Consider the following 12,174-nt stretch of genomic DNA (forward strand, 5'->3'; position numbering starts at 1 on the left):
AGGGCGCCGCTTCCAAGCCCGCTTGAAGAGATCGAACGTTGTGCGAACGCTGGAGCGCACGTTCCGCAAGGCAACCTCAACCGTATGCTCGACCTTCGAAAAGGGGACTGTTTGCACACCGCCACGACAGCCTGTAGCGACTTGCCAGACTGCCGGTACCGAAAGTATCTGAACCCCTGGCGAGCGTTAGCACACCCACTAGTGCCTGTCAAGTTCAGGCCGTACATGGACTCCTGACGTCCACAGTGGAATATGGCTTGCCGTGGCTGCAAGGCTCCATGTCCTTCCAGTACCTCGCGCTGGTCTCGACTTGGTGTTTGTAGCTGCTAGGTCCAGGGGAGTGAAGGGAGTAAAGACTGCTTCTGTAGCGCGCATGCCTAGTGGCGCAACCATGATCCATTCGACTCTTCGACACCCCTTAGCTCAGGTCGAGCAGTCTATTGTTGTCGATGGCGACGAGCAGCCGCCCTTCCAGAAACCCTGCCCGGACCGGCTTCGATACAGATCGATCTCGACGCTCCCATAGGCTCCGGATGTAATGCAGCTCAACTAGACCAACATGAGCTATGAGCCCCATACACCATCTGGACTCGACCTGATCGACCAGCTCCAGTCGATATGTTCGCCACGGAGATGATCTGCATCAAGACTGGTCGAGTACAGCATGGTACTCGCTCTTCTCCCTTGTCTACTCTTGCATCCAGGAGCCTCTCGTCCTTGAACCACGACGTCCTCTTCATCCCGGGAGCCAAGATCTGCACCACGCATGAGTCTATCGTCGTAGAGCATTGCTCTCCTCCATCCCATCGCCTTGCATGTTACAGCCTCATCGAATGCATGACCGTATGGTTTCATCACACCAGAGAGACCAAAATTACAATCTCAAACCCCGTCCATAACCTAAGCGACATCATACAACAGATACCAAGACCGAGACGTGACAGCACCAAGTGCGCATTCCCTTCTGAGCTTAGTGTGAGCTGCGGCAGGATCTCACCATACCTTAGCCGCGCGTTAGCAGCTTCTGCCATGCATGAACCGGCAACCTTAACATTACCCAGCAGCTGAACAAGCATTGGCGAGCAGCTACATTACTGCGACTAATGCAACTACATACGCTGCATTGCGCCGAGCTGCATCAATGATGATTGATGACCGACGAATGAGAGCGTGTGAGTATCGGCATGTCCTTTACCACAGGTTGCATCAATGCAAGCCGCGCAGCGGACCGAATCTGCAGCACCACGGTGTCTCGCGCGCTCGTAAAGATGACAGGGACGACCTCTGCCATTTGTCCAGCCAAGTGGCCCTGCTCGAGTGTTCAACTACTACAGTATGTCCAATGACACTACCGCTGATGTCTGACCCCACGTGTCGGCGCAGCGAACGGCCATATCGAGACACAGAAGGCATAGATCTTCAGTCGCATGCACTGCACGTCGCGCCGTAGTTCGGCACCGTCAGGCGCAGCTACAGGGTGTTTTCGAGTCTCGTGCATAGCGCTCTTCTCGATAGTCCGGCTCAACTCAATATCTGCCCAGTCGGCAGCGCAGACAAGGCCAAAGTAGGGGGAGACACGCAAGTTGTAGCAAATTAGACAAGGTCAGCGATCAACGCCACCACGGACACCATCCACGAATGCACGAGACACCTTGTACTCAGCGAGTATCTGCAACTCAAGCCCCTTCGTGCCTCCGCCGATTACCGCGACTCCACGACACCGTCTTCTTCATCATCATTCTCGATCATCAAGGCTGTGCATTCGGCATCGACGAGGAGATGTTCGACTCTCTCCAAGTGTCGATGATGTGTCGTCGATTATTAATCCATTGTTGAGGAACGTAGCAATCTCCTGACGAAGTAGCCCGATTCACGCAATGCAATTTGACGCTGCAGCACGTCCGCTGCCCTCGGTCTCGGGGATTATACAGCTAGGACCAGCCATTCGGCAAAACCTCACTTGTCAACTCACAGCTCTCGCGCTGCCTCGCAGGAGCCGCTTGCGCGCCTGTCAATCTCGGAGTTGCGGCCGTGTGCCCATATGACATCGACTGGCTCTCAGGCATCCACGATCAATGTCCAGCGCGGCACTGGCTGATCCTTGGGTCCTTTGGTGCCTTACATGAAGATCATCATCGGCAAGATGCGAACGTGTAACCACACGAGGAACCTTGCCGACTGGACGGCCTGTCAGGCACCAAGAGTGAAGTGTATGCAAAGCTTTGATCAATCTGAGTCCGGTCTTTTCGAAAGTTTTGGGTTTACAAAGTCGAAAGCCTCCGGCCTAATCTACAATACATTACTGATTTACGAGTGGATGCAGACAGCGCCAGCACTGCCGCGAGTGCGGATTCTGTTCTGGAATTCTCATGCATGTTGCCGCCCGTAGTTTGATATGTTTTGGTTGGTTGCTTGCAGTCCTCCTGTATTTTGACGCCTCGATCAACGGGGCCTTCAATCCTGTCTCCTCAGCCGCGGAAGTGGTCTGTTGTTGATTTCTGAATGTGATCTTGTGCGCGATCCCATCTAGCGTAGCTGTGATGGTGAGCTGTACGAGTTTTCGTCAGATCCTCGAGGCGGTTGTCATGATTGTATGCCTATGAGGAACAACCTTCGGTCTGGTCTCGGGTGCCCATCCGTTGAAGAGAAAGCCGCTGGTGGGAAGTAGAGTGCGCCGTTCGTGATATCGGAAGCGTTCGAATCGATCCATAGTAATATTCTTTCGAGGAGTCCATCAGTGCCTAATTGTGGTAGGCCACCTCGTAGACTGATCATACGTTGTAGACCAGTCATATGAGTGTGAAATGTGTTGCGATCGCCGAACAGGAGTTCATATGTAGCCATCTTCCCAACAGCAGCAATCATGACATCGCTGGTAGCTCGTCCATTCGGACCGTGGTCGACCAGCGCACGATTGATCTCCTGGATTGCCATGCCTCGCAGTTGCAGTAGGTTGATCTGATGTGGTCGGTCCGGCCGTAGCTTGTTCCAGTGTGCGGCTGCTGTCAGGATCAGGGCATGTAGCGGTGCTGGATCTGAGAATACTAGGGTCAAGAACCTGTCCACCAGCAGTGCTCGCGATGCTGGATCTGTCTCTGGAAGGTCGATCGACATCGAGTTGACATAGTGATCCTGTAGTTGATCAGCAATGGATCTCTCAACGTTCAGCGCTTTTGCATACCATGATCGGTCGCAAATATGGGTGCCATTCTTCTGGATATACTTCGAGAGGGCTGAGTCGAGTAGGAGGTGGTGGTGAGGAGGCTGAATGCGCCGGTGAGCTGTCCTCGGGACTGCTGGTCTCTGATGGCCCAGAGGACTCCACATATGATGTTCGGCGGCTGTCTGGTACTGGAATGGCAGGTGAAGCTAGACCGTCTGGTGATGATGCTTGTTGGTCTCGTCGTGCTTGCTCTGCTGCCGCACGTTTTCGCTGCTTCTCGTGCTGCTTTGACGTGACATGACTGCGAACGCTTCTCCTCGTCGAAGCATCCTTTGCGTCCTTTGGGTTCGTGAAGTTCAGAAAGCGGAAGTCGATCGATTCAACGGCTGATCCAGATTTGCTGCCTGAATGAATGTTAGCATCTTCATCCATGTCGGACCTGCTGCCGTAACGGTTGAGTGTGGAAGGGTAGAACGTACTTCCATTCTCAGAGCGGCTAGACACCGGCGAGGCAGGGCCGCTTCCGCCCGAATATGCTCTTGATAGCTCGGCATTGCGTTGGTTGGCCATGGTTCTTGATGTTGTTTGCGCAATAGCTGGACGTGAGTTTGAGATCAGCATAGTTGTTTGAGACAGTGCAGTATAGGAACCGTCGTCGAAGATATATTGTATCAGTGGCCAGGGGTGATTCTCGTGCAAGTGAGCACAGCATCATGATCGAAGCTGGCCAAGCGAGTATGGCTCCAATACATTGTACCAGTCATACTATTGAAAGATCCCTGGTGGCGACCGTTTCGTGCCAATGCAGGCCTGTAAGGCATCGTCGTCTACAATAAGGTCCACTCCAGGATGTCATGCATAAGGAGTGCGGCAGTGGATTTCGTGGCTCTTCAATGGCGGCCAGCGTGAACGACTGAGTGAGACCTGTGTGCAATGCATCCACTCTGCATGATTATTGGCCTAAGGCGCTGACCAGCTGCAGCTACTGGTGCGCGCCAGGTCAGTGTAGGCCAGGCACGATCGTTTCGGAATATTCGTTCGTTCTCCTGCTAGCCCACACAAGCTGCACTCCGGCGGATGTGCGCCTCAGCCGCGAGCTTTGTTTCTTCCTAAGAGAGAAGGTATCGCCACTACACTGTGGCGAGAGCTGAACCAAGGACCGCCAACGACTGCAGTGCGTGAGAGGGTTGTGGGGTGAACTGCTTAGCGCAGGTACGCGCGTGCTGCAACCGCTTCCCATCATCTAGCGTAACGATTGGCTCCCTCGAAAAGTTTGCGGTCCCCTTGCAAAGCTGCAAGTGAAGTGCCATGAGCTGTATTGACGTGCCAGTGGGTCCACTGACCTGCCAATTTGGTGTAAATGAGGCGCTGCCCTTTACCACTTCGTCTGCTCCGAGTCCTTGGAGAGACCGACCCGAGAGTGCGGTGGGCGAGTTCCTCAGGGGATCCTGCACGATCGCGATCCCGTCGTACATCGCATACCAGCGACCTGGTGCAGTCGTATGGATTGTCGTCCAGCATTGGTGCTGGGATGCTACCGCGAATGAGGCTTCCCGAGTGGTCGCGGCCCACGAGTCTACAACGTGCATGCCGAGCCACTCGCACAGCTGGACAGGTACCTTTTCCAGATCCTGCATGCACCCATCTTGGTTAGCATTGAAGCACAGAGTAGAGATTTGGTCGTAATTGTGCAGGAGAGCAGTGCGAAACAGAGAGATGTGCCGCAAATGTCAAAGCAGAGTGCATCGTCGTGCGGGATCGGGGTGGCTGAGTGCTACAGAGGTACTTGTGGCTGCGTCGTCGACGTGCACATCATCTTCCGTAAGCAGCCAAAGTCCCTATCACGCTGCAGACAAACGGCGACTGGAGGTGTGTTGCGTGCTGCTCTGAAACACATCTTCTCTTTGCAGCTGCAGATCTGAAGTCGGAGTAGGCGAAGTGGACCTTAGTTCTACTCTCGCGAGCGGAGACTGCCGCACTCTCGATCCCGTGCCATTCGATCGTGCTTCCCGAAACAGCGGCTCGGTCTGTAACACGAGACATCTTTGGAAGCGAAAGCACGCCAAGTGTGGCTCCGTGGCCCAAATGGATGGCTTCCGCCTTTGCGGACCGAGTGCCATGCCTTGGCCATTGAGCCTTCACACGTCACGGTAGCCGGGATGCTCCAACACCGATCCGCCTGCATCCGCTTCAGACAGCAGCATTCGATAAGAATAGAGGATGTGCAATGCGCGTGCCTATATGAGTGTGCATTCTCGCCTGTCCCCATTGCTGTGACACCGCAGTACAGCGAACCACCAAACTTTACACGGGAAGTCTCCATGATGGCGGTGACAGTGGAGCAGACCACGGCAGACACGACGACGGCACAAGCAAAGTCGCACAGAGGACGCCGTCAAAGCAGGAGCAAGAAGTCAGACCCTTTCCTGGACCTGTCAGATGATGCTCTCAAGCTTCCCGAGCAGCCATCTCCGAGCAGTCGTGACCAAAACGGACCCGCCAATGTCGAATCGCTCCTTGCAGACGTATCGCTCGCCTCATTTGGTCGCTCGCCAGCAGTGCTAATGCTTGTCTAGCTTGTGCTCACCCCGCTCAACGTAATATCTTTCATTGTGTCCCTGTTCGTGGTTGAGCGACAACAGCGCCAATGGCGTCTGTCACAGCATGCACCACCGCAAGAGTCGTCTGCGTGGTCTCAATTCGGGATGCAGGATCCTGAACCATACCAAGAAGCACGAGGTACAACCTGGCATCCTCGTCTGAGCTGGAGGCGGCGCAAGGTCGCTAAAGCCGAATTGGCCAACGTATTTGAGATGAGAGGGCGAGTTGTCGTGGCGCTTGTCACATGGACTTTCGTGGGCTTTGTAGGCATCGCATATGCCGCGCGGAGGATGTATCAATGGGTGTTCTGATGACATGATACCATCATCGGTCACTGGATACCTTTCACTTTATGTGAGAAGTTGGATCCTTCGGCGCAAGAGCCATCCCGTCCCAGGGACAGGTTAGGATTGACCCGAGTTTGCCCTTCCCCCGGGGTGCGTAACTGGAGCGTCAACCGATACGCGACAGTTTGCCGGCTTGCCATGGAGTCGAAATGGGACTTGTGCGCTGATTTGGAGCCAAGGCGTTGTACGGTCGGCTTTCATGACTTTGACAAGCTGGATGGCATGTTCACGAGCAACGAGATCGGGGTCGTAAATGTCGCATGGATGCTTGACTCGATGTTTGCCTGATTTATGACCTGATGTCGGCAATGTCTTCTGAGTGTGTGGGAGCAAGGCGTCAGGGCGGTCGGCTGCTCGACCTCAAATGATGGATGAGCGAATACGCCTATATACGATGCAAACCTCCTGTTGTAGTCTGATGATAGATCGTCTGATATGTGAGGTGATGACGGGATCTGCGACTTCTCCTGGTCGTCAGAGGCTTGGGTGGCGTGCGGGCGTCCTGCTGCGATACCTTTGATCGAAATCTGAAGCATGACAGTTCGCAATGGTCAAAGAAGCCGACGACCTGTGTCAAGCGTTCCAGAAGCATTCCGGGGCAGCTGAGCGTTCAGCTGGAGGACAGAGATACGCGAAGCGTATGACAGACTGTGTCCACGCCGCTTAAGCCGTCATCTGGGATCTCTCGTCTGTTGTGCTGCGTCTGTCACTCCGACGGGCATGTATCGCTCACCTGGGCAAAGGTATCGAGCTCTGGAAGTGCAGTCTACCAATCTTCCTTGGCAAATAACTCCCTCTGCGTACACTTACTGGTCTTGAACCCTGTTCTTTGGCTCACCTGCTAGATCCGGCAAGATCACGCCCTCTTTCGTACCGGTACCTTTGCACCAGGTCCGACTGACGCGTCACGAATACTCTGAGCATCCAGTGTGTGAGTGGTTGTCTCGTGTGTCAGATCATGCGGCCAGCATCTTCGCTGGTACCAGACACGCGCCGCGCGCATGATCGCACCTCGCGACAAAGTGTTTGCGCCCCTTTCAACAGTGTTGATGTGGAAAGTGGTGGCGATCTTGGCGACGACGCAGAACGGTGTCTGTCAGCAGCGCTGTCTTGCACAAAGCTGCACAGCTGGATAAGAACGACACAGTCACACTTCGATGATGTCGCCCTTGAAGTGCTGTGCTGCCTCTGCGGGAGGATTGTGGCAAGAAGATCTTTTTCGTGGTACAAGGCATCACTCAGGCAACCACGCGACTTTTGTCCGTTGCCGCCGCCTGATAAGATTAGCAGGCCCTGCAGCGAAATAGTTGATAGCGAGCATCCTGGATCAATTCTAACTCACCAACCAACGTGAGCACTTGACGCGTGCCAACAGGTCTCTTGTCGCGTGCACTATATTGCCCGAGGTTCTCCTGGAGCTTGTTGCTTGTCGAGATGGTGTCCTTCTCCTGCGAGGTACACTGCAAACACCTATGCGATCGACATGAACGATGCTAACATACACATAGGGCTGTGGGGATGTCTTGACCAAGAAGAAACTCGATCCACATCGTAACCAATGTCGCGGCGCCTCGTTCACATGTCTGGACTGCATGACCTGGTTCCACGGAACAGACTATAGATCGCATACATCCTGCATAAGCGAAGCACAGAAGTACCAAGGACATCTCTACCGACCAGAGAAGGACAATCAGAACAAGAAGGCCAAGACTGAGAAGCGCAAGTCTATGAACGGGTCACAAGCAATGGTGCCCAAGGGCGCCTACGTGGAAGATGCGCCGGAAGGAGATGACATGAATACAGTGGCTGTCGTCGACGTTCCGCCTCGAGCACCAACTCCTCCCCCAGCTCCTGAGGCACTTCCGGGAAGTGTCAATGTCTTCGATTTCTTGGTCAGCGATGCAACTCCAAAAGGTGCTGTTCAAGCGCCGGATGAGCGCAAGATGTTGGAGGAGTCACAGTACTCGCAATACTCACAGTACTCCAATGGCAATGGCTCGAGGTACCTTCAGCATGGATTCTCCTACGGCAACGCGCCTCTACAGCCCGAATTCCAGCGCTACGATTCCTGGAACAGCATGGCCAACATGGTTCACGATTCGCAAGACTCCCAGAACCTCATGCCTCCGCCCTACACCACACCTGCACCGAAAGAGCACAAGAAGGAGAAGAAGGACAAGCGTACCGGCGAGAAGAGAAAGCGCAATGTCGACGATCTTGATCTGTCAAGTGTGAAGCGACCAGTATCGCGCGATCAGCCAATGTCCGAAGCACCTCGAATCGGTGGCAGAGCGTTGCACTCAGGCCTTACAGGCGGACTCCAGCGTTTAGTAACCGACAACGACTTCTATGAGGACCGCATCGAGGCCGGACCAACACCTATCAGCCCATCGAAACGCAGCAAGCGCGAGAAGGAAGCCAAAGATGGCGCAGCAGAGAAAGAGGCGAAGAAAGAGCGCAGAAAGTCGTCCTATGTGAAGAGTTGGAACGACACCGCATCGAAGGCACCGTCGAGTAGACGCGACCGCTCGCGAAGTCCGATCAGCGATCGTCATCGTAGAAGTCGCCGCGACGACTCCGCCTCGTCAGAAGACCGTTCGCGCGTCAGCCGGCGCAAAGCCATCGACTATCCAGATCGCCCTGGCTCGGTCCAGCCAACGGCTTCCAATACTATGACCGTCTTCAAGTCGCGAGCGGACCACTTCATGTCTTTGGTCAACAAAGGTCCCGAAAGTGAGCGTGGCATCTCCATCAACAAGGCACTCAAGCGCTTCCACCGAGACCGCGATGCCCTGAGAAGTGATGAGAAAGAGGACGAAGATAAAGAATTGTGGAAGTCTTTGCGCATGAGGAGGAACTCAAGAGGAGAGATTGTGCTTTTCCAGGAGCGTTGATTCTTTGCGGCTTTTTGATGATACCATGGCGAGACGGCTTGGAATACGGAACGGTGTTGATGGCATCGGCATTGCAAACATTCGCTTCGTGCTGTGATTGAGCAGTAGCTAATCCTCCTGCGTGTATCCATATATCTCGTATCACTGCTGCTCCACGGAGCTCACCCTGAAGCTGAAGACTGTGAGCCTCTACCTAATCGGAACTAATGTGCCACCGACAGTATGGACCAGGCTGGGCGAATGCCATGACGTGAATCAATAGGTGAGACATATCTCACGTTCGATGTCCTGGTGCCATGCAGATGGGCAGCTAGGGGTCCGCGATCTTGGTACCGCCCGCGTGGGAATGACGTTAGTCCGTGCGGCGCAAACAGGAAGGCGCGACAGGCAACACTAGACGAGCTTGTTCCCTCTTCCTCCTACATCGACACACTGTTTCAACACAGTATCAAGCCATTGAGAAGATCTCATTGAGTTTCGAACACACGACGGCCATCTCACGTGAGTCACAACAACGTGCTCGAGGTCCCCCTAGTCGCTCCAACACCGGCAGAAGTCCGGGTCCAGCAGCTTGGACTTCATTCTGTGGCTGGGCTCAGGCACCATGGACATCCTCAAAGAAGGCGGTAACCGCTCTTCTGGCTCGACCTCTGGCCGACAAGTTTTGGGAGCTTTCATTCCAGCGCTGGTCGTTGCGATAGCATACACGATCGCCTTCGTCCTGGTTCGGAACCAATTTCGCAAGGTTTATGCTCCAAGGACGTTTCTAGGTACGATTCCGGAGAAAGATCGAACGCCAACATCACGAGCGGAGCAATGGTGGTGGTTCAAGGATTTCAGAAAACTTCCAGACCACTTTGTCATGCGGCACAATTCTCTCGATGCATTCCTCTTCTTGAGATTTCTGAGGCTGTTGATGTACATTTGCCTGGGTGGAGCTCTTCTGACATGGCCGATCTTGTTTGCAGTCAATGCTACTGGAGGTGGCAATGCAACACAACTGGACAGGCTTAGCATCGGAAATGTCTCCAAGACTGGACACCTTTGGGCTCACACCGTTGTGGCGTGGTTCTTGTTCCTGGGCATATTCTGTGTCATTGCTTGCGAACGACTGCATCTGATCGGTGTACGAAAAGCGTGCTATCTGAACGATACTTATACTTCAAGGCTGTCTGCCAAGACTGTCTTGTTCATGAATGTACCGAACGAGGCACTGCGACCCGAGAATCTGAAGCAATCTTTTGGCAAGGATGCGGTGCGAAGCTGGCCAGTCAAGGACATAGGTGACCTTGAAGAACTTGTCGAGGAGCGAAATGGCGCAGCATACGAGCTTGAATCAGCGGAGATGGATCTGATTCAGAAGGCTGTCAAGAAGCTGGGTAAGAACCAGCAAAGGATCAACGGCAGCGCGACCAACGTCAATGAAGCAGAGGAACAGTCTTTGGTACCCAAAGCGCAGCGGCCCACAACCAGGAAGCCGCCCGTCATCGGCTCCAAGGTGGACCGCATCACTGAGGCTCGTAACAAGGTTCTTGAGATCGCCGACACCATCGAGGCGCGGCGCGCAGCTCCAAGTCGAAATATTGGCAAGGAGTCGGCCGTCTTCGTTACATTCTCAAGTCAACAAGCAGCCCACATTGCTTTCCAGCAGATCTCCTTCCAGCCTCGGATTCCCATTCAGGATCGATTTCTTGCTGTTCAGCCGAAGGAGGTCCTATGGAAGAACGTCCAATTGCCGTTGGCTACAAGACTGTCGAAATCGTCTTTGGCGCTGGCATTCGTGATCGCATTCACCATTTTCTTCTCCATTCCAGTCGGTATTCTTGGTACATGGAGCAATGTCGCCAAGCTTGCCAATGAGGTCAAATGGCTCGAGTGGTTGAACAAGCTGCCAGACTGGGCACTGAGTCTACTGACTGGTCTGGTACCTCCCGCTTTGACCAGCTGGTTCGTCTCATACGTGCCAAAGCTGTTCCGTCACATCGCAAAGCTCTCAGGCGAGCCGACTGTACCACAAGCTGAGCTGAAGACGCAAGCATGGAACTTTGTGTTTCAAGTCTTCCAAGTATTTTTGGTCACTACGATCTCCTCAGGAGCAGCTTCTGTAGTCCAGAAGATCGCACAGCACCCGGATCAAGCGCCTACTCTGCTCGCTGAGAATCTGCCAACAGCCTCGAACTTCTACTTGACGTACTTCATCCTGCAAGGCTTGGCAAGCCCTGCTTCGAACATTCTGGACTACACAGAGACACTCGAGTACCTCTTCTACGAGCACTACTGGGACAAGACGCCTCGCGAGAAATTTCAGACGTACGCTCAGATGCGAGGGACGCCGTGGGGAGCGTGGTTTCCCAAGTTCACAAACTTCTTTGTGATTGCAGTCGCGTATGCTTGCATTCAGCCCATGATCATCGGCTTTGCAGCGATCGGCCTGTTTTTGTATTACAACACATACCGATACAGCCTGCTTTACGTTCGACAGACCAAGACTGACACGAAAGGCGAAGCATACAGACGTGCTTTACAGCAGATGCCAACAGGTCTGTACCTTGCAATACTTTGCTTGATTGGGTTGATGGGCGCTCGCGGTGCCGCAGTCCAGACGGCGCTTATGATCACACTGCTTGTGATCATGGCAGTAGCGAACCTCATTCTTGACAGGATGCTCAAGCCGCTTGAGCTCTACTTGGGTGTCGACAAGTGGCAGGAGCAGGAGGTACCTCTACTGGCTGAGGAAGAGGGCATTGACCCCAACGATGAAGCGGCTTTGCACGCTGCATCTCATGGCCGACGCCTGGGTCTGAATATCTTGCCAGATCCAGCTCCCCGCAAACTCAGCGACTTCTTTGATTCGATCGTCAGTGCTGCACGCGATAAAGTACAGGCATGGTTGGATGAACCTGGTCCTAGCGATGGCGACTCAGCGCAATTGAGCGAAGCCGACATCGCCAAAGCATACACTGCGCCAGCCTTCACCTCGAAGACACCTAAACTTTGGATACCGCGAGACACACTTGGTATCTCGAAGCAAGAAATCCAGCAGAACGACGCTGTTGGCCTTGACACGACTGACGACGCAGCTGAAGTTGACGAGAATGGAAGGCTACACTGGAATCACAATTTCGAAGATGTACCGATCTTCTCAAAGTCAAAGGTATTCTGAGCGAGC

General features: G+C 53.9%; 4 protein-coding genes across 4 annotated transcripts; 3 read left to right on the forward strand and 1 right to left on the reverse strand.

The window, feature by feature from the left end:
- Window positions 1-2,583: 2,583 nt before the first annotated feature.
- CLAFUR5_12207 (uncharacterized protein) lies at window positions 2,584-3,784 on the reverse strand (the record flags this gene model as incomplete). Its single annotated transcript, XM_047911355.1, has 3 exons — window positions 2,584-3,132; window positions 3,182-3,567; window positions 3,643-3,784. 3 exons carry the CDS (start codon window positions 3,782-3,784, stop codon window positions 2,584-2,586), a joined length of 1,077 nt encoding a protein of 358 aa, XP_047766924.1.
- Window positions 3,785-5,484: 1,700 nt separating this feature from the next.
- Window positions 5,485-6,075, forward strand: CLAFUR5_12208 (uncharacterized protein; the record flags this gene model as incomplete). The annotated part of the gene is made up of 2 exons (XM_047911356.1): window positions 5,485-5,688; window positions 5,740-6,075. 2 exons carry the CDS (start codon window positions 5,485-5,487, stop codon window positions 6,073-6,075), a joined length of 540 nt encoding a protein of 179 aa, XP_047766923.1.
- Window positions 6,076-7,545: 1,470 nt separating this feature from the next.
- Window positions 7,546-9,005, forward strand: CLAFUR5_12209 (UPF0743 protein; the record flags this gene model as incomplete). Its single annotated transcript, XM_047911357.1, has 2 exons — window positions 7,546-7,566; window positions 7,620-9,005. 2 exons carry the CDS (start codon window positions 7,546-7,548, stop codon window positions 9,003-9,005), a joined length of 1,407 nt encoding a protein of 468 aa, XP_047766922.1.
- Window positions 9,006-9,609: 604 nt separating this feature from the next.
- CLAFUR5_12210 (uncharacterized protein) lies at window positions 9,610-12,168 on the forward strand (the record flags this gene model as incomplete). Its single annotated transcript, XM_047911358.1, has 1 exon — window positions 9,610-12,168. One exon carries the CDS (start codon window positions 9,610-9,612, stop codon window positions 12,166-12,168), a length of 2,559 nt encoding a protein of 852 aa, XP_047767360.1.
- Window positions 12,169-12,174: the final 6 nt, after the last annotated feature.

This window comes from Fulvia fulva, chromosome 10, assembly GCF_020509005.1.
Source record: "Fulvia fulva chromosome 10, complete sequence".
Classification (NCBI taxonomy): domain Eukaryota; kingdom Fungi; phylum Ascomycota; class Dothideomycetes; order Mycosphaerellales; family Mycosphaerellaceae; genus Fulvia; species Fulvia fulva.